Below are 21,126 nucleotides of genomic sequence, written 5' to 3' on the forward strand. Positions count from 1 at the left end.
GTCTAACACATGGGAGGAGACAGGGAGGAGATACCAGCCTCTCTGGTAATGGAGGTTGGCTGTCTGGCCAGCAGAGGATGGGTTTTTAAAGAGTAGTACAGCAGTGGAGAGTCTGACCTTTAAAGAAAAAGGGAGTACTTGGTAATACTGGTGCATTGGTGCTTTGAACGTGGCAGCCTTCCTCTGAGAAAGTGTCACTCTGCTGGGCTAATAGGCTATTCCAGCATCTAGAACATTTTGTGCTCCTGATTCTTACTCAGCTTTTGTTCCTTAAACACTCAAGCCTTGCTCAGGTACTGAGACATGTTTATTTTAAACCCCCTGCTCTCCCACCCTCTTCTGTGTAAAATACAGCTGTAAGATTAACTGAAAGCCTTTGTGTGTACCTCAGTGACATCCTACATTAGTATCTTTAAGAGTTGAGGTTCTGTGCCATTATAAGAAAAATTATTATCTAATATCTTGCCTATAAAGACCTAGGTAAAAAGCTCAGTGATCTTCATAAAGGGACCACAGATTTCAGCATTCATCAACACGGAAACATTTCCTTTGGTTGTTTCTGGAAATTCCTTCTAAACATCTGCGTTTTCTTCGAACTTATGTAGCTTCCTACCTCCTTCCCCTGAGATCTCTTGCCACTCTGTGGGAGAGTAAACTTCATAGCCAGTTTCAAACAAACAAACAAACAAAACCAAAACCAAAGCAGAACCCTGCAAGAGCAATCTATCTCCATCCCTCTCCAAATTCTCATTTCCTGCACTTCAAAAAAATATCCTAGGCTATCCTTGTGTTTCAAGGATCTTAGGATCTAAATGGAGATTCGATAACTTTGAAAACCTAACCAAACCTAAGATTTTGTTTTTATTATTTACTAGTTATTAAAATATCCGCCCTCCCGATTAAGGAAGGCTGCATAGCAGGAGGGACCGCGGAGGCGTGGGGGAGAAGTGTGAAAAGAAGAAATCCCAGCTCTGCCTGGAAGACTGCGTGTGAAAGAGCCCGGCTCCTCCGCCAGCTCCAGGCCGCGTTTTGCAGGAGGCCGCATCTGCCTTCCCTGTCTCTCTTACCTCCTTGATGTTCGGCACTATTTGTGGCCGGCGTGGTGGAAGGACACAGTGAGGTTCTCACCCCCGCCCCCCGCCCCCCGCTCCCATCCCCAGTTCCGTCAAAGCGAACCCGGGCCAGCGCAAGGATCTCCGAGTTGCGAGTGTGCTGAGGCTGGGACTGTCACTCATTCTCCGATCCGCGCGTGAACGCAGCTCGGCAGCGGCTGGCAGGAAACAATTCTGCAAAAATAATCATACTCAGCCTGGCAATTGTCTGCCCCTAGGTGTGTTGCTCTGCCGCCGTCCACACTCTCTGCAAGGGGGGGGGCATAGAATTTACCGCGGCAAGAATATCCCTCCCAGCCAGCAGATTACAATGCTGCAAACTAAGGATCTCATCTGGACTTTGTTTTTCCTGGGAACTGCAGGTACATTTTGAAATTATGATTATTCTCAGACTGATGTACTGATTGCTCCCTTCCCCCTCCTTCTCACCCGAGGACACTGTTATTTGAGGTGACTTTACGTGGAATGCTAAGGGTGGTCATTGTCGTTGAGCTGAGGAGGGAGCGCGTCGCCCTTGCTGCCCGCGGAACCCCGCGCTCTCCGGGGCTGCGCCGGACCGGGCTGCTTCCCAGCGCCGCGAGCGCCCGCCGCGTCTCCAGCGCGCCCGCCCTTCCCACTTTGTGTGCCGGCGGCGCGGGGAGCCGAGCCGCCCGCTCCCGGGGACGCTGCCGGGAACGCTACGGCCGCGCGGGTGCTGGGCAGCGCTCCTTCCCGAAGCGGGCGGCGGGGCGGGGCGGGGGTGCCGCGGCTTCGCGGTGCGGCCTCGCGGGCTCGGGTTCCGCGGGGAAGGGACTTGTCAGCCCCCGCCCCGCTAAGAGTGAACAATAAGGCCGGGGCAACCGCCCCGTCGTTATTTCCCCGGGGTCTAATAAAGTGGGGCTCGCCGCCTTCGCGCCCAGCTTCCCCCCCCCCGCCCAGACTGAATAACGGTTTGCAAAATGGGGCGAAATGGGCAGAATCTCAGGGCTGTGTGGCCGTTGTTGCACCCCCGTCAATATGACGTTAGTTTTTCATTTGCCAAATTGCTGGTTACTTGCAAAGCCTGCTCTCGGCCGGGAGCACGGAGGGATGGGAGGGCCGAGCGCCGCGTTTTGACAGGAGGAAGTGCGGAGGGGCGGAGGGCGAGGAGGGCGTGATCGGGCTGCCTGGTGTGTGTGCGCGTGTGCGCGCGCGTGTGCCTTCACACGCACCTCGAGCCCCGTGTTGCACGGTGCGCGAGAAGAATGGCAGGTAGCCGCCCGCAACACCTCGCCCCAGCCTTCTTTCTTTGGGCGAGGTTCCTGATCCTTGTAAAGTGCGAACAATAGGGAGCTGAGGGGAAGACAGTCGAGGGATGCTGCCGTGGGTGGCTGGGGCTGCGCCGCCGCCCAGAAAACCTCGGCGGCCGGGAGGTTCATTTCATTTGGTGTATTTCTATCCCGGCCTCCCTGGAAGATTCTTCAGTGCGTACCCACCCTCTCCTCCAGCTGCTCTCCCCACCCCACCCCACCCCACCCAGGGATTTGCGCTCTGGCGTGGACTGTCGGGAACGGGGAAGAAAAGGAGCAGGGGCCGCAGAGAGCAGGGTGGGGTGGGCGGACATTCCGGGCGGGGGGCGTGTGCTGGGAAGCGCCCGGGGAAAGCCGGGAGGAGGGGGCTGTGTGTCGCGGCCGCCGCTGCCAGGTGCCGCCTCGGGTGCTGCCCTAGACGGCCGATTCCGGGTGGGGGAGCGCGCGGGGCGGGCCCTCCCCGGGCGGCACGGGAGCAGCCCCGGCCGCCGCCACCAGCCAACTCGGGTCCCTCTCCCATGGCGACCAATCAGAGCGAGGCTGGCTGGGCGGGAAGCCGCGAGAGGCTTTTATTACGGCGCGGATGGGGGCCCGGAGCTGCCAGGACCGTCTCCCGGTGTTCCAGCCTAACGGTCTCGCTCGCCCCCGCCAGGAGAAACCCCGCCCCGTGGCCCGCCCCACAGTCCGGAGGAGGGAAGATGGAGTCCAGGTGTCCTCGGGAGGTCCGGCCCGCCCGTGCTCGCCTACTCGCGCCTCTCTCGCGCAGACCCGAGGCGTCCCTCCCGTCCCCCCCCCACCCCCCCAGCACGCACACTCTGCCCGCGTCGTCCCGGCCAGAGCGCGTCGCCTGGGAGGGCTCCCGGGCTGGGCGCACCGACGCGCGTGCGCCGACCGGCCGGCTGTGGGCCGGGGGCGAAGCTGAGGGCGGGGCCTCAGAGGGGCTGAGGGGGGCCCCCAGCTGCGGCCAAGCCCCAGTGAGCAGATCGCTGGGTCCCGCCGCCACCTGGCTGGCCGGAGCCGCCCCGGGCGTTCCTTTTGCGTCGTGCCGGCGGGGTCTCCGCGCGCGACCTGCCCTCCCGGGACCGTGCATTTATGGGACCGCCTCCCCTCGAGGTGGGGGCGTGGCCACGGAGTCCTGATCTCTGGGGGGCTCCGGGGGGATCGCCGGCCTACCTTTGCACCGCCGTGATGGGTGTAACCTTCGGTGTTCGGATTTGAAGGCAGTCCCAAGCTGGTACACGCCCAGGGAGTCCCGGATTGGGGTCTGGTGGCTGCCCAGGCAAGGGTGGCATTCGTACCAGTGTTCCCTGGAAGGAAAGCGGCCTCCTTCCCGGCCCTGGAACCGTGAGGATGGGGCAAGGCAGAACCTGAAACGCATACGTGGTTGCTTAACAAAAGAAAGAAGTTGAACGGTTTTCCAAACAAATAATTTTCCATTAAAGTGCTAATAATACAGTCGTTTAAAAAAATTGAAGACTTCAGGTCGAAGGGTCAGGGCGAAAATAAAAACAATATTACATACACACACATACATGTACGTGTGTATACATAGTAATAATTATTACTATAATTATAATAGTAATAATAACAGTTACTATCTTGGCCTCAAGTGTTGTATCATCTCCAGGGACAATGGTAGTTCAGTCTCTGCACTCCACACAGTGCATCTGAAAATTTAGATACAAGGTTTGCTGACCTTGTTAACACCCTATGAATGAGGTCTGCAGCCCCTATCATTCTGGTGTCTTTTGCTCTTTAGGAATAAAGGGCAAGGTTGTGGAATTACATAGCAAATTTGAGTCTATTCTAGCAGCAATTTTGGATGTTTTGTGGAAAAATTACTTGAATGATCTGGAATGGTTAAGTCATACGTTTCTTTGACAATTTTACAGTCCTCTGCCAATTTTACTTGCCAGAGTAAAGGAATGAATAGGACTGGTTTTCTACCAAGATAGCACTGGATTAAGGACAAAGGGCACCTTTGCTACCTTACAAAAGCCCGCTAGCATGTATATAAGTATCCATCATCCTCCTCACAAAATGAATTATCAAGAGGTGTTTCAGCCAAGTTCGCTGTGAGTACAGCCATGCTGAGCTGTATTTTTTTGTTGATTTTCATTTTAAGATAAAAAATGTGTGTTTATGAACAAAGCTGTAACTGAATGTAATATAGCCGTATTAAAGAATGTGGGAAAACTTCCATTACTCTATCCCAAAACCAAAGAGTTAATTTTCTTTCAACAAATATTAGCATATGCTAAAATACTGAAAATAATGCAGAATTTATTTAAAATTCAACAGTTAAACACAAAGAGACTATAATCCAGATATTATGGAAGTGTGGCCTGTCCTTTATCTAATAGTTTTTGAATGACTATTCCTGCTGTGGAGGTTCCAGAGATCTACCAATCACGCTGTTTTCATTAGTCCAACAATTTACATTGTTTTTTAAAGTCAGTTTTTCAAGGAGCTTCCCCCTTCTTCCCCCAGCAGCTTGAACTTGATGGCATTTACCCAGGGTCTATTTTTTAAAAAATAACACTGGAATAGCAGGGCATGTTCTTGTTCAATAACGAAGGTTTATCCAAGTCTCTGTGCTAATTGATTAAGGATTTGTTGATTTAACCGGTGACTATTTTTTGAGCTCGATAGTACAAGAATTAAGGCAGTAATTGTCTGCAAAAATGATCCCAAACTCAAAAATTATGGTACGGGTGTGCTGTTCGCACCGGCTGTGGGTGCTTACTCAAGGCAAAGATAAGAGGGAGCAATTACTCACACGGAGCCCCACAATTCTGAGTTTTGCATAGCACTTCTCTTTGGCATACATTCATCATTAATTGACTACCTCAGATCAGTAATATGTAATTTAATGTAAGTAATCTGTATCTATATTTTTCTGTCACAGGGAACAAGGTCTTAATTGCCTTTCAAAATAAATAGCACCATTTTCTCATTCAAAGCCTAATCTTTAGGCATGACAGATGTTTTTGTTTGCTACAGAACTCAGTTTCTTAAATTATAGACAGCGTCTTGTAAACTTTACACTGCTTGAAATGTGGACTTTGGAATTTCTGATCCAACCACTTAATTTTTTTAAGATGACAAAGCCTGTATTTAAAATGAGTCTGATGAACCCCCCATATTTACATCTTCAGTGTTAAGGGACTGTGGCAGCTCTCCAGACTGAAAGTGACTTCAGTGCTACCGGCAGACCTCCAAAGAGATTGTACAGACAGTCCTTCCTGCCTTCGTGCCAAATAAGTGACTGACTACCTGTTGCTAAAGAACGGCTTGAACTTTCCCTGCCAATCTTGGGTTTATGGTGATGGGGAGCAGAACCAATGGGCAGGGAGGGGAGAGGAAGGGACCGCACCTGCCACCGTCAGTCTTCCGGGAACAGACAGCCTGAGAGGAGACAAAGGCATTGGGAAAGGGCTCTCCTGTACTATTGAAGTATTGAGTTTTGGAGCACACAAATGTTTTATGGTGCCAAGATAAATACTTCAATGTAGCTCCCATAACTGATAATTCCTCAGTTTAGTGATCTAACAAATATATAGGCTAAGAAACATCTGGAACTTTAAAAGAAATGGCAGCAAATTACAAAGTGTTTTACTAGTCTTAAAAATGGGTTGCAAATTAAACTGGAACCACGAATCAACTGGCTATGTAGTCTTAGTGACTACTTGACTTTTGAAATAAAAAAGACTAAGTAGTTAAGATTCCTTCAGTTAAAAAAGAAGAAATGAGTAAAATTCAGAAGAGCATTTTATACATGTCTTAAAATCGTAGGTCTCTGAGCAATACTGTAAGAGACAGCCTCTTAGCAAGAAGGAGATGCCCAGGGATCCCTCTGAATGCTAAGGATTAGGTGTCTACGAGGCCCAGAGTTTTTACTGTGAGGAAACAACCCTGGCAAGCCTGTTATCCATAGTACAGGTAGATGTGCTCACTACTGTAGGGCAGTAAAATCCAGAAGTCCATCTGAAGGTCACAGTCATGTCACCTTTAGCCCTTTCCGTTATTAATATTAACTCTTGGTGCCAAACCTTAAAACCATTTGCTGATGTAAATTATTTGGTGTTGCCAGTGGTGCCATTATTCCCTTTCATTTCACGGTGTTGAAATGCTGTCTCTCAGCTGAAGACGCTCATTAGGAGCATTGCCTTTTGATGTCGGTCTGGGTGCCAAATGGCAGCCTTTCAGGCAGTCTCAATACATTATAGTTAAGACGCTTTTAGGCCGCGTCTACACGCAGCCATGGAGTTAAACTGTTTTCAGTTAGGATGACACACTTCTCCCTTCCTGCAGTGTTAATTTAGCTTCCAAGAAGTGGGGAGGCTCAGAGGACTACACCGAAGGATAAGCCATTTGCTCTGTCTTGGGTACGTGTTTTTGAAAAAAAAGGTTTTTAACAAAACTATTGTGCATTCCTTTTCTCCCAGGTAGTTGTAAATATGTTTTCCTTTGGATTCAAAGGCTACATCACTGATGGGACTTGAAAGGCTTCCATGTAACCTGTACTCTACTCTCTGTTCTCACCCAGGACTCTCTGATTTGTAGTTGCAAACACTGGCAACATCTGGCCCTGTTTTCTGTCTGTGTCAGTCCTGAGAGCACATGCAAGAAGCCTTTGGTATCTGATTACCTCATCATTTAGGAATATCCATAGTAATGTCACAGTGTTTGAGATTGTGTTACATTTGGTATTCTCTTAAACAGTTGATCAAATAAAGTGCCAGCTTTTTATCATCAGCTCTGGGGGGAATTACACAGGACTGAGAAGACATACTTTCTGCTGTCAAGGAAGCTGGAGGGTAGGACTGCATAGAGATTAAGAGTGGCCCACAGTCCCAGGTTGAAAGTCCGGCCACACGTATCCCTGATTCACCGTCCAATCTTACTCGGGTCATTTAACTTCCCTAAGCTTCAACTTCCCCTTCTGCAAAATGGAAAAATTAGTAATGCCTCCATGTTAGAGTTGTGAATGTTTTAGAGATCACAGGACTTTAGTGTGTGCAAGCTCTGTTTATTAATGAGAAAGAGAGAGGTATCTGGATCTAGAAAAAAATAGTATTCGGACATAGTGCTTTTTTCAGAAGGACATATAAAAGGATATTATGAGAACATGACTTCTGCAATGATTAGAACTTGACTTTTAAAAAAAATCTTGTTAAATACGCCTGCACTGTCATCTTGGTTGTGAATATGCTAGAGAGAAAAGCGATCTCATTATAAGGTTGAAAGCCATTAGTACAAGGGTTGATCTGGGCTTCATGGGGCCTGAAGGATGTACAATTTGGAGGCCCCTCTTTAAGGAAAATACAGAATTCTTGCTTCTGCAAAATGTAGAAGATAAACGCACATGAGAACACATGGGCAGGTTCCCATCCCACAGAGCCTTGGAAGGAGCCCATGCAATGTGGGGGTCCTGCAGACATCTGACCCAGCGTTAGCAACGATGTCTCGGTCTGCTTGGGTCCACTTGCTTGAGAATAGAGGCTAATCGTTCAGGTTTGTTAAGCATGTGTCTCATAAAGGTTGTTTTGTGCTTTGAAGATCAGAACCATACATCAAAATCAAAATTATTTTTGGAAAAAAGAAGCTATTTGACCTTTATTTTATAGAAAATCTTAAGTGAGGCCTGAGGTGATTTAATACTTCTCACTGCTTGTATTTTTGTAAATTAGTATCTGGAATAAAATAAAGTAATTGCTGTTATTATTCAAATGAGTCAGACGTAAGTGCCCTACTGGCAGGGCAGGAAGCAGATTTGCCAACTCTAAGGCATATGCTGTATTGGAGAAGAGACTCAGATTTTGTGTCAGCTATCTAAGAGGAGAGAAACTGCATCAATAATCCACATAATTGTGTCTTTATCATTATCCAATCCCCGAGTTTTGATATGCCTTATATCATTTAATCTTCATATCATTTGTTCACTAAACATTTTTTTTAAAGATTTTATTTATTTATTCATGAGAGACAGAGAGAGAGAGAGAGAGGCAGAGGGTGAAGCAGGCTCCCAAGGAGCAGGGAGCCCGATGCGGGACTCGATCCCAGGACTCCGGGATCATGACCTGAGCCGAAGGCAGACGCTCAACCATCTGAGCCACCCAGGCACCCTGTTCACTAAACATTTATCAAGTGCTGCGCTCTGAGACTCCACTGGTAAACATGTATCATCTCTGTCTTCATGGATTTTCCAGTCTAAGTGTGGAGGAATACAGACATTAAACAAGTAACACACATGTATATTTATAACCCCATGTCCTGATAAAAGCTCAGGAAAGGAACAGGCCTCCATGAAAGATTATTGGGGGGAACCACCTTTGCGTGGTTGGGGTGGGTTGAGGAGGTGACATTTAAAGGGCTCTGTGAAATAGGAAGGACAGATGGCATTCTCATTTAAGGCATGGTTGATTGCTTAATTCAACAAGCAGGGAATCACAACAAACATTCTTGAATTACTTAATTTAGCAAAATTTCCTGAAATCTCGAGGTCAGGTTGCTTCAGGAATTGTTCTGGGTTTCAGATTATAAAGTCAAGTAAGCTATGCTTCTGCCTCTAGAGTTTATGTGGGAGACAGACCTACTCTACCTATAAATAGAGATGTGGATCAGATGCCATTGGAGCACAAGGAAGGAAGCAATTAACTCTGCTTGGGACTCCCTTGAGTTGGGTGTGGGGCATGAGTTTGCCTTCAGTCCATCGAGCAGGAAGAAGAGGTGATTCAGGTATTTGAGAGATGAATACACACAGCGATGCTGAGGGAACAGTGTGTGGGGACTTGGGAGAAGTAGCCAGAGACTGGGGGTGGGAAAGCTCTGTAAGGCCACACTTTTGTTAGGTCTTGATATAGAAGCTGGGGCTGAGAAGGGCTAAGTGACTTACACGCGTGAGGCTGGGACCATAACCTGCATTGGTTGGCTGCATGTCATCATGTTCCTAACTGAGGATAATTTGAATACACATAGCACAGAATGTGAATTTGCTTGTCATCTGCCAGAAGTGAGGGAGGGGTGATACTGTGGAGGGGCGAACCAAGAGCTTTGGCGTCTGACAGGTCTAGGTTGAGCCCACTCACTGTAGGTGACGTTCTGCACACCGTCGCACTTCAGGACCTGCAGTTAAGTGTCTGATTCTTGATTTCTGCTCAGGTCATGAACTCAGGGTTGTGAGATCGAGCCCCGCATGGGGCTCTGCGCTGGGCAGGGAACCAACTTAAGATTCTCTCTCTCCCTCTCCTTCTGCCCTCTCTCTCTCACACACACTCTCTCTCTAAAAATAAATAAATAAATAAAGGCTACACTTTATTTTTTTTTAAAAAGTTCATCTTGAATGGAGGTTTTCTTTGAAATGTTTACAAAATACATGTTGTGGGAATATGATATGCAAAGTTCTGTGCTGAAGGCTGAGGGGGAAAACAAAATAAATGGAAGAATACTATACCAGTCCTGCAGAGGCTTTCAGATGGGGGGGAAGGAAACAGTTCAGACAGGAAATCATGAGAGGTACTGTATGATTCAGTGCCTAAAAGAAGGCAGATATTAATTTTAAGAATTATTAAGTGAGACAAAAAATCATCTCAGCTAGTTTTAATGTGTAAAGAGGGTGTGGACTAGCTAGCGATGGATGTGGACCCCCATGGGCGTAAAGACAAATAGGGAGAGGGAGGACCCATTTCTCTGTAGACAGGAGGAGTCTAGCCAGAGAATTGGTCGTGAAGAGCAGTGAAAGCAGACTGGCTATTGGGTCAGGTCTTACTAAAATGTGAAGTGCTAGAAAAGGAGAGGGATGTTGGAGAAATTTTTTTCTGAAATATTCCAGGGTATATTCAGTGATAACACTTGAACAAGTGCTGTGCCAGGCTGTGTGTTTGATGCTAGCCATGAATTAGCCGGGAGGGAAGTAGGAGCCGACTGCTGGGGATCGCTCAGTACTTGGAGGGAGTGTTTGTTTCTGTAGCAGCCACTCTAGTGGCTGGACAAAATAGTGGGTTAGGAAAAGGATTTTTGCTACACAAAAATAAAATTTTAGGACATTTTATAAAAATCAAATTTTTATGGTTCCGGAGGGGCTTGTTAAGGGACTCCAACGGTGATATAGTTTGTAAAACAGATAATCTTGGAAAGATACACTTGTAGTGGTTTGGGATAAGGATAAAAAAGGCACACGGCTGAGATGTTAGAGATGACAAAGCAACAGCTGGGGTAGATGATAGGTCCAAAATGGGAAGTGACTGGGAGAGAGAAAAATTTTTAAGTCGCAAACCCGAGGGAATGAAATCATGGAATTGTCAGCGTGGCGGGAAGACTGGGGAAAGGGGTTACCTTGACTGAGAGACGGGCCTCAGTTAAAAACACGTGAGGTTTTAGAAAAAAATCGGGCACCTTGGTATCTTACCTTCTAGGTCAGTATTTTTTAACTGTTGGTGGTGATATCTATTTAATAAACTTCCACCAGCACTAAGAAAAGAAGAAAAAGAAGGAAAGGAAGGAAGGAGGGAGGGGGAAAGTGGAGGGAAGAGGAAATGGAATAGAATGGAGAAGAGAGTATGTATATCTTACGTAGCAAGGGTTAAGTGTTATTTTGTGGAACTTTTGTTGACCCAGTTGTGATGGGAAACATTTAATTATGGCTCAGATCAAAATAATGTCATAAATATTATGGGACTAGACAGAGGCTAAATCAATCTGTGGTGCAGAGAAGGTGTAGGACAGAGATCTAATGGGTTTGGGGCAGAGGGAGAAGCGGTGACAGCAGAAATACTTACTGAGTATCTATGCAGTCTGTTGGCTGCAGGTGTAAAGCAAAGGTCCCAAACTCAACTGTACAATACCTTGACCTTGGAAAGCCTACTCTCTAGTGGAAAATGGAAAGACAACTGGGAATACCAGGTAGCATCTAAAGCCAGATATGTGGCTAAGGTTTCAGAGGCAGAGTGAAGATTACCTGGGCAACAGGGGTGGTTGGAGAACTCTCCCCAGCGTGGTGAGAGCTGGAGGCTTTGTAGGAAGGATTTTGCTTTGCACAGGGGAAGCATGGATGAGGTAGTTTACCTGTTCCATGTTTGAGAGGAAGCTGCGGGGAGCCCATCCAAGGGGACCAAGAAGACTGAGGGGTCATAGAAGTCTATATTTTTATCCCTTTTCAGTGGAAAGAAAATACCGTGGGTTACAATCAGTGCATTATAGAATCTTCATCACACCCAGAAGTGTTTACGTTGTAGTATTTACGTAGTGTTTAGAATGGCATCTTGTCTATAATTTGGAAGGCAGTATTGAACAAAAGGGGGGAACCAGAGCCTAGTGCTGTGAATGTCTCACTTAGAGAAGAATGATGTTAAGTGGACAGAAGTTGGAAACAAATAGTATATATAATACCGATTCTGTTTTTTAAAAATTCCTTTCACTTCCTAAGGCTGGAAAAAGACATTTTTTTATACCATTTGAGTTTTCTGTAATGAGCATATATTGCTTTATATTTGGATTACAAAACAAATACTGTATTAAAAAGAGGGCAGTAGTACGTAATAGGGGTTATATGTGTCAGGAAGATGAGGCACAAGTAGAAACTTTGGATTTGTTTCATAGGAGAGTGGGGGATCTTAGAGAATTTTAGCTGGATAGTGAAATTCACATTCTCAGAGTTAAAGACTGAGGAGGAGCTGATATCCAGGATACTGGACCACTAAGAAGGGAAGAATGGGCTGTTGGGATGGGGGAAGGCTTCACACTGGGGGCCATCTAGGCACTTGTATCTGCACAAAAGAAAAGACCCTGGCGATGAACAAACCTTGCAAAGGACAATGGGATGGGTTCATCTGAGAGGAAGTGAATAATGTTAAGAGGGTTTTCTCCCCAGGGATTTCATTTATCATGGCAGGTGACAAATTTTAGACAATTTTGTTTTCTTTGCATCATTGCCCATGATATTCATACCTTTATTCTACACCTTTAAAAAAGGTTTGTTGATAGCAAAATCTTTTGAAGTTTGTTCAGTGTGTCACAGATTGGATACGTTGTTTTTATTAGATCGGCAAAAGAGTGGACATGGGCGTGACTGACTACTGATGTTCTTTTCTCAGAGTGCTTCTGCGATTGTCCCTCTGTCTGTGTGAGGTGCTGCCAATCACTAGATAAGCTGCAGTTGCTGTACGAGAACTGGAGTCAGGGCACAGCTTGGTCTCTGCTGTCAGGAGCATGAGAAGATGCGAAACCAGTGCAAGCTCTTTGATCTGAGTTATAGTACAAATTATCTTCCTTTCTTAATTTAGTATCTTCTTTTGTTGTGGTACAGCAATGCATTCTGTAGGGGGCACCTCGGGGGCCTTTGACATAAAATTGGCATTTTGTAGGGTGGCTCTCCTGCTTTCCATGACCTTGAGTCAGTTATTTTATCTCTCTGATGCTCAGTTTATTTCCCTGTGAAACAGGAATAATAATACCCCCCTAATAGGGTTATTGTGAGGATGAAATGAGGTAATTTATGCAACTGTCTGGCACATAGTAAGCTCAGTCATTTTTTTCCCCATTTTCCCTTTTTCTGTTAAAGTTCACAGTAAAGGGGTATACAATTAGTGTTGGATTTAAGTATTGATTATAATTAGAATCACATTTTTTTCCCACTTAGTTTTCATTCTCTGAGAGTTCAGGATCACCATGAATTGCAGTTGAGTTAGAAACACCGTGGCTGATGGCTTAGCTGTTTCAACTCCAAAGTCTAGTAGGTCTTAGTTTTGAAAAAAGTAGAATTTTTAAAAATAAATTGGTTTATATAGATTCTCCTTTCTATTTGCATAGGGTTAATATTAAACCTGTCAATTCACCATAATGGTAGAGCCATAAAATTTAGTGTACTTAAATAATGGTTGCTGCTAAAGATCATATTGGTGACACTTCATTAATCTGGAAGTCATTTGTCTGGCAACCTGAAATCTTTGGAACATGAAGCATGAAGAATAAGGGAAAAAATGAAGAGGTGAGGGAAAGACACCTCTGATTAGTCAAAATAGATAACCCAAAGTCCGTGCATTTAATTGTATGCACTTGACTGATAGGGAAGCCCTTTAACCTTTTTTTTTTTTTCCCCAGAAAGAGTACATATATTCTTAATTAATTTCCTGGCTTCTACCACGTTTAGAAGGGCTCTTAGGCAGATTAGAATCAAGGAAACATGACTACTAGGTACAGGTACACTGATAGTAAGATGTAATAACTTGGATGGACAGAAAAATTATGAAAAACAGATTCAGGAACACACAAAAAAAAACATATCAGTCTTAGCCATTTAGTATTCAATTGAAAAGAAAGCTCTATATATCACAAAATGCCAAGGGATTGTCTGTAACACAGTGCAGCATAAATAATGGGTGTTCATAATTAAACCTCATTTGGAAGAGCCAACTATGGCCCATTCAAGCAACAGGTGACACATATGGATTAGTTTATGGAGCATGTGTCTTTCGTGTTCAGCTCTGTGCTAGGTACTGAAGGAGGTATGATTTCAAGAAGTTTCCATATAGTTGCAAACATAAAACAAACAAATGTAGATACCATTGTTTTCACCAATGGTAAATTGGAATGAAAGAGGTAATATAAATAGTGTTACTCATATGGAAAATTCAATCATGAGACATTCTAATCCCCAAGGATTTAGGACAAAGGAGATTTCATGTTTCATTCTTATAGACTGACCTTGTTAAATAGAGCTTCTCAGCTTGGTTTGAATTCCATAGCTATTTAATTACCATTAAGAGAAGTTGTGTCAGCCAGTTTCTCTCTTCTCTACTTAAGTTAGTATATATTGAGATTAAAGATCCTAACTATTCAAGTAATTGGAATTCATTGGTTGTCATTCCTCCCTTTCTTAAATTTATTTTTTTCTTAAAATTTAAATTTACATTTTAAATTTTAAATGTCATGTCCACATTGTTTAGAAAGTTAAATCGTTTTATAAAACTTGAAACACAAAACATCAGTCCCCTGCCCTAACTCTCACTACCCCTTCTTACCCCTCCCTCTCCATCCCACCTCTGATTTTGACTCCCCTGATGCAACCACTTTCTACTCCTTTAGTTGTTTCTATATATTTTTAATCTCCATATTTATACTTTCTTACTTTTTCAGTTTTAGGTATTATTTATTGATGTTTTCCTCTTACACACTCCCCACCCCTTTATTTCCTTTACTCTGACTTCCCAATATGATAATTTTTCTATTTTTGATTTAAACAATATTTAATGTTTACATTACTATGACCATGTAAGTATCATTCACAGCTGAGCCTTGAGCAATTATATGATTTTATTTTCTTTCTTATATCTTTCTGTCTTTCCTGAAGTTTATGATGGCATCAGTTTTCCTTTGCATGGTTTTCTGTATACCTATCACTAATTCATTGTCCAGTTCTCAGACTGATGTGTAAATTCCCTCTCACATTGTTCAAACATGGCTATTTTCTTTCATCTCCAGGGGACATATATCCTAGACCTTACTCTCATTCTTCAATCTTGACTGTTGATTTTCCAGACTTGCAGCAGTTAATTTATATTTGCCTGGTATACAATTCTCTAGATTGGAAATTGTTGTCTCCAAGAATTTTGAAGGTGTTGCTCCACATTTTCTAGCTTTCACTGTTGCATTTATAAAGTCTAGTGCCTTCTGATTTCTGATATTTTGTATGAAAGTTGTTTATTTCTCCTCTAGAAGATCTTCCCTTTGTCTACAGTATTCTGAAATTTCACAATGCTATGCCTTGTTGTAGGTCTGTTTTTATTTATGGGGGTAGATTCTCAGTGGGCCATTTTGGTGTGGAAATTCATGTTTTTCTGTGCTGGGAAATGTTCCTACGTTATTTATCTGATATTTCATACCTCTGTTTTCTCTCTCTTTTTTCTGGAGCTCTTATTCAGAAGTTAGATTGCTCTATTTTTTTTTTTTTTTTTTTTTGGTCTTCTCTCTTGTATCATTCATTTCTTTGTTCCTCCAACCCTCCACACTTTACTTCCTGGGAGGTTTTATCAGCTTCTTGCCCATTTTATATTGAATTTTCTGTTTTGCTAACATTTTTAATGTCTAAGAGTTCTGTTTTATTGTCTGAGCATCTTTTATATCTCTTGAGTATCTTAGACAAATTTTCTTGCTTGCTGTATTCTCTCTTTATCCTCTGAATTCCCCTTTATTGTCTGTTCTATATCTCCTCTTGTGTTTCATATTGTTCCATTTCATTTCTTAAATTATAATGATCCTTAGCTGTCTATTAGTAATTGGCAGTGAGACACTGAAAAGCTGTGGGGAATCTCTGGGTGGGTGGGCTTCACTGAGGCTGATCCATTGGGTGGGGGACGTCCACATCCACTCAGTATCTACATTTCCTCTTGAGCTGGTCAGTTTAAGAGAGTCCAGTATTTTGCAGCCTGTGGGGTTTAAGTTTAACTATTGTCTTACTCTGAGCTGAATGGTTTGGGAGTTTTTTATCCACTAGTTGAGATTTCACTGGATCTCTTTTCAGTTAGGCATTTCTGCCCTCAACAATGTCTGGCATCCCCAAGAGCAGATTCCCTGGGATTTAACCTCTCCAGCTAATAAAAATTCAGTCTCTTGCTGGAGTGAAGAAGAATTCAGGATGGGAGAAGAGATACATGGCCCCCACCCTCCTGTGGCTTACAGTTGGTGTGTTCAGTTGCAGTTAGTGGTATGAGAGGGAGTGGTGGCATGAGAAGGGTTGTTAGCTTTCATTTTAAAGGAGACTGTGAGAACCCTCTGATGGCCTGTCTCTCTTGGGGTTCATAATTGCTCTAAGCCAGAACACACACTTGAAATCTTTCATCTCACATGTTTTAGTATGGAATTTTTGAGATTTAAAGAAGCTTGCAGAATTCCTAAAGGAAAAGGCAAACGTGCCAGGGGTGCATCAGAAGCAAAGACCTAAGAATGTGCATCTTAACTTCAAGGGAATTGACAACTCAGGGAGTTAGGGCCAGTTGTGAAGAACCTGTTCTGTGTTGAAGAATCTTTTCACCACTAAGAAGTCCTCAAAAGATTCCAGGGTGGGTGGCCTGAGATTCCACATTTCTTGGATATAAAGACAGGGCTTGGCAGGGATGCTGTGAACCAAAATAAGAGCAGTTTCATGAACACATTTGCAAATGGCTGTGTCCCAGCCTTGTTGGGTAGCAGGAACATTTATTAGAAACATTCACTTAATCCAGTATTTATGGAATAACTCCAGTGTTCCATGTAGTTGGGCTGCAAGTTGGAGGTACAAGATGGATGCTTTCGGTAGCTTTGTAAAAAAATTGTAGATCACTTTCTAAATTGTTTTTGGTTACATTTATAAGAGTTATTCCTTTGGAATGACACCAGAAACAACCTTGAAATATCAGAAGAAGATAACTAAGAGTTGTGTATTCCTTTCTCTGATTTTCCCCTTTTGTGTATGTAAGTTAAAGTTACACGTGACATGTTTAAAATTTAAAATTTTCATTAAAGAAAGCCATCTGTCATAATGAAGCAAAAAAGAGACATCGTGTGGTATTCTTTGAAGGTAAGAGATTGAAAAGGAGTCTGTTAACTGCCCTAGATTACAATTTGAGGTCATTTTGAGCTAAATTGGCTTTGGAATCAGAATTTAAATTATTGGTCAGACTCAATTAAGATAACTGTTCATGCAGGCAGCTCATTCCCCTTCCTCCCCTCTCATAAAAAGAATATTTTTATTGTTTATAAATACTTCTTCACAGCTAAGTTAGATACAGGGATTTTTTTTTTTTTTTGGAAGATAAACATTTTGCACATTAATTGATTTGGGTATCTAAGTGTAATTTTGTGTCTAAATAAGAAACCCAAATAATCATTTATTATTTGGTGTTCTAGAGATATTCACGACAGACCCTGTTGAAGTCCCTGGGAGGTAAATCAATACATTATTCTGTGTTATATTTCTGCTGCCCTGTGCAATATGAAGAGAATAGCTATGACAACGTCAGACAGTTAAATTACTTTAAATACAATAACAATAAATGCATAGTGGGGGACATTTCAGAAAACATAAATATGGGTAATCATTTCAACAATTTATGTATGCATTTCTAAATATTAAAGTTTTTTTTGTGATAAGTGAGTTTAAAATTACATTCTTTTAGCGAACTCAGCGTGAGAGATTTTAAATGATGAGTTCCATTATTAATTCAGTCTTCACCTTCATCTGTTTTACTTATTAGGGACTAGAACAAATATATCGGTTCTTTTTCTCTTTTGTTACGAATTTCTTCCTTTAGAATTTAAAAGTTGTTACAAAAGAAAGCCATGAAAGCCTACAGTGAATGTGACGGCATTACATTTGGGGCTGGTTATGTATCTCATGCTGTCTGGAGAACCCAGGTGTGTAAGTGACTTGCACTGGTTGGACACTAGAACTTCACAGGGAAACAAAAATATCTTGAATGATTTACCGATGTCCCTGAAATGATGGCAGTAATTTTCCTGGGGGGCAGAAACTGATGATATGCAGATGTCATGATCAGCTCCTCATTCACAGACAGTCACGTGTCCTGGGACCAAGGGCTGCTGGCAAGAAGATGGGTTTGGTGTAAGCCATAATCACTATTGACTTACATCTGTTTTCGAAATATTTTCACTGAAATTAAATTTGAAGTTGTCTCATCCATATGTGACATCTTAAAGATGTCTTATCGCTATAGAGGATTTCTTTAAGAAGAACATAAAAATCAAATTTACATTTTATGTTTAATACGTGGATTAAAAAATTCGTATCTAGAGCAAAATGTTTGAGTCGATGATTTTTTGTTTGTTTGTTTAGAACATTAGATGGGAAAGTCGGGCAGTTGTATGATTAGAACCTCTTCATGAGACTTTGTAGGTGGAGTTAGGTGAAAACAAGAATAATGTAACAAGCGAGGTGTTTATTAATGTCCTATCCAGTAGCTTTACATTTTCTTGGAAATTTTGGTAAAAAAATCACCAAGGAAACGTGTGATTGGAAATGCTTCTTAAATTATTTTACGGAGATTCAATGTCACAGGGACATCATTTCTAGTGCAAAGATTCCATTTTCTTTGTAGCATTACTTTACTAAACAGATTTCATTCAATTTTCTATTCAAACACAACCTTATGTTGAATTTAACAATAATTTGGAAAAGTCACAAGGTTTATAAAGGTACATATAAGCCGGAGGTAGTACCATAACAATGTAATTTCTTAGTCTTATTTTGGAATTTATAGTAAATTTTAAGAGTGACAAGCTTTCTAAAGGCACATGCCAGACAGATCATTCAGTATTAAAAATGAAGTGTAGTTTCTTAAAAAGAAAGTAGAGCTTGAACCTTGCTTCACACAAGTTGAGTTTCCTAGATTTGGGAAAAATTAACATATTAGAATTGATAGTTGACCATAGCTTTAAATATGATACAAAGGGTTTAAAAATCTAACTTGTCATTGTTTACAAAATATTGGCAATCTGGAGCTAAAGCGCTTGGTGTTATTGTGTAATCTTCTGTTTAAAAATAAACAGTGGAAATAATTGTAGAAACCTCTGGGTTTAGAAAAGCTTGTTGGTGGTTCTTCACATCCTACTAAAAAAGCAGGCTGTCTTTGCATATTAATCACTCTGTGAAAGGAAGCTTGCCTTATTTGCATTGTGCATGCACTAAGAAGTCCAATAGTGCGCCTGAGAAAAAATGGGGGGATTGTAATTGTTGTTCTCAAAAGGGTTTTTATTCCATTCAAGTGGAAAAGCTGAATGCTGGAGAATTAGTGCAGTGTTTTGTGGAAGAAGAGTCCCTTTTGGCTACTGCATTTCGTGTGGTGCAATCCCAGTGAATCAGGATCCTGATTGCTGGGGTGAAGAAGTGGTTCCTTTGCCCAGGACGCAGACCCTGTGCCTGTAGAGATCTATAATTTTGTAAGCACCTCTGCTTGTTTTGCATCCAAAAGAGTTAAATTACAATTCTGGCAACACATGCAGTGTTGGAAATCTCAGGATAATTAAATAGGAACCAAAAAAATCTGAATTTTTAGTAGTTTGTGTCTTAGTAGGTTAGGGTGGGGATACACGATACACAACTAAGTAAATGCTGTAGCAGCATTTTTTTTTTTTTAGAAAGTATGTGATTTAGTTAACACCTTGCAGGTAGAATTTGCCCCCCAAATTGGTTTTAGATGATATTTTTGAAATTACCTTAATATCATGGTGCCTTTTTTTTGCTTCATTGTATTTTAAGACTCATTGGTTGAATATGAACCTTGAGGATAAACAGCAGAAATGTTCTTAATGTTATTCAGGCTTTCTTTTCATAAGATCTCACAGGATGAGAGCTGCTTTCAACACGTTTCTCTTCTGACATGGTGGAACATATGTTCGCCAAGCCTTTCTCTGATCCTGTAATTCTAGGCACTTCTCTAGCTGGCACCAGCCCTGTGAACCGGTATAGTCTCCAGACCTTCAACATGTACATTAGTTAGTTTGGAGGTGTGTTACTTTGTACTGATCTATATCCTTTCCATTTTTCTAGCATCTTTCAGGCATTTCTGCACAGTATATGGCATTCGAAGTTAGACCTTGAATTTTACAAGGGAGGGAATGTTTCATTATCTGTGTACACGTATTTTGACAAAACGACTATGTGTCATCATGGAGACAACGCCTATTGTTCTAAATGATTTTGTGAGATATTAGAAGGTAGTTAACTGATTTAAAAGGTTGTCCACAGATTTTACTAAAAACCACCTGACTGATGTATATTTGACTATCGATGTAACTAGTTTTTGTCGTCCTCTTTCATATTGTATGGATTTGGTTGTTTGATGGTTGAACACAGATCCTCTGGTTGACACCATTTATATTTTATTTGAATTGCTTTCTGAAATATTCATGTATAGAAAATTGTGTTTAATTTGGGCTTATGCAGAGTATTCCATAGACTTTAAGTGTGTATTTGGGTTGCTGTTCTAAAGAATAGAAGTAGCCAAGATGTTATTTGAAAAAGTAGGACCACAGAAGTTAGACTGATAGAAGAAAAACACATATACACGCCATGGTTTCTACCACTCAAAAAAGACCCTAAATAGATTTCATAGTAGATTTTCTTCGAAAATAAACATATTGATGATATGCTTTTCTGTAATTTTTGTTGTAGACATAATTTTTAGGGTTTATAATTAATAATTTACATTTGAACCCTTTAATAAAATATGAAATGCATTATACATTTATAGGATTGCATAGACTTCATAAGTATGAAGAATTATTTACCAACAAAAACAGCTGGTGTCAAGAACTGCATGATCATCTCAATAAAGGCAGAAAAGCATTTGATAAAATGCAATACTCATTCATTATAAAAGCACTCAATAAACTAGGAATCGGGAGGACTTCCTCAATCTGGCAAAGGGTATCTTTGAAAAACCCAGAGGTAGGAGTTAGACTTCACAAGTTGGCCAAAAAGCATAGGAAAAGATGCTGGACATCATTACCTCTCAGGGAAATGTAAATCAAAACCACAATGAGATACCACTTCACATTCGCTACAGTGGCGATCATCAAAAAGACAGATAGTAACAAGTGTTACCAATGATGTGGAAAAATTGGAACCCTCATATGCCGCTGGTAGGAATGGAAAATGGTTCAGCTCCTTGGAAAACAGGCTGGCAGATCTTAAACAGAGTTACCGTGCACAACAGCAGTTTTCATTCCTTCAAGTGTGAAAACACATCTGT

The 21,126-nt window shown here is 42.3% G+C and overlaps 1 protein-coding gene across 24 annotated transcripts in view; it reads left to right on the forward strand.

Moving 5' to 3' along the window:
• The first annotated feature begins 1,135 nt into the window (after positions 1-1,135).
• NCAM1 (neural cell adhesion molecule 1) overlaps positions 1,136-21,126 on the forward strand; it is a 298,925-nt gene continuing 278,934 nt past the window's right edge. For 6 of the 24 annotated variants that reach the window (XM_027578937.2, XM_027578939.2, XM_027578940.2 and 3 more), the window contains exon 1: positions 1,142-1,474. In XM_027578937.2, coding sequence (XP_027434738.1) covers positions 1,423-1,474 — 52 coding nt within the window. In that variant the 5' untranslated portion in view covers positions 1,142-1,422. Of the gene's footprint in view, positions 1,475-21,126 lie in introns of all 24 variants that reach the window. The other 18 variants (XM_027578924.2, XM_027578925.2, XM_027578926.2 and 15 more) reach the window with 8 other exon arrangements.

Source organism: Zalophus californianus, chromosome 11 (assembly GCF_009762305.2).
Source record: "Zalophus californianus isolate mZalCal1 chromosome 11, mZalCal1.pri.v2, whole genome shotgun sequence".
NCBI classification, from domain to species: Eukaryota; Metazoa; Chordata; class Mammalia; order Carnivora; family Otariidae; genus Zalophus; species Zalophus californianus.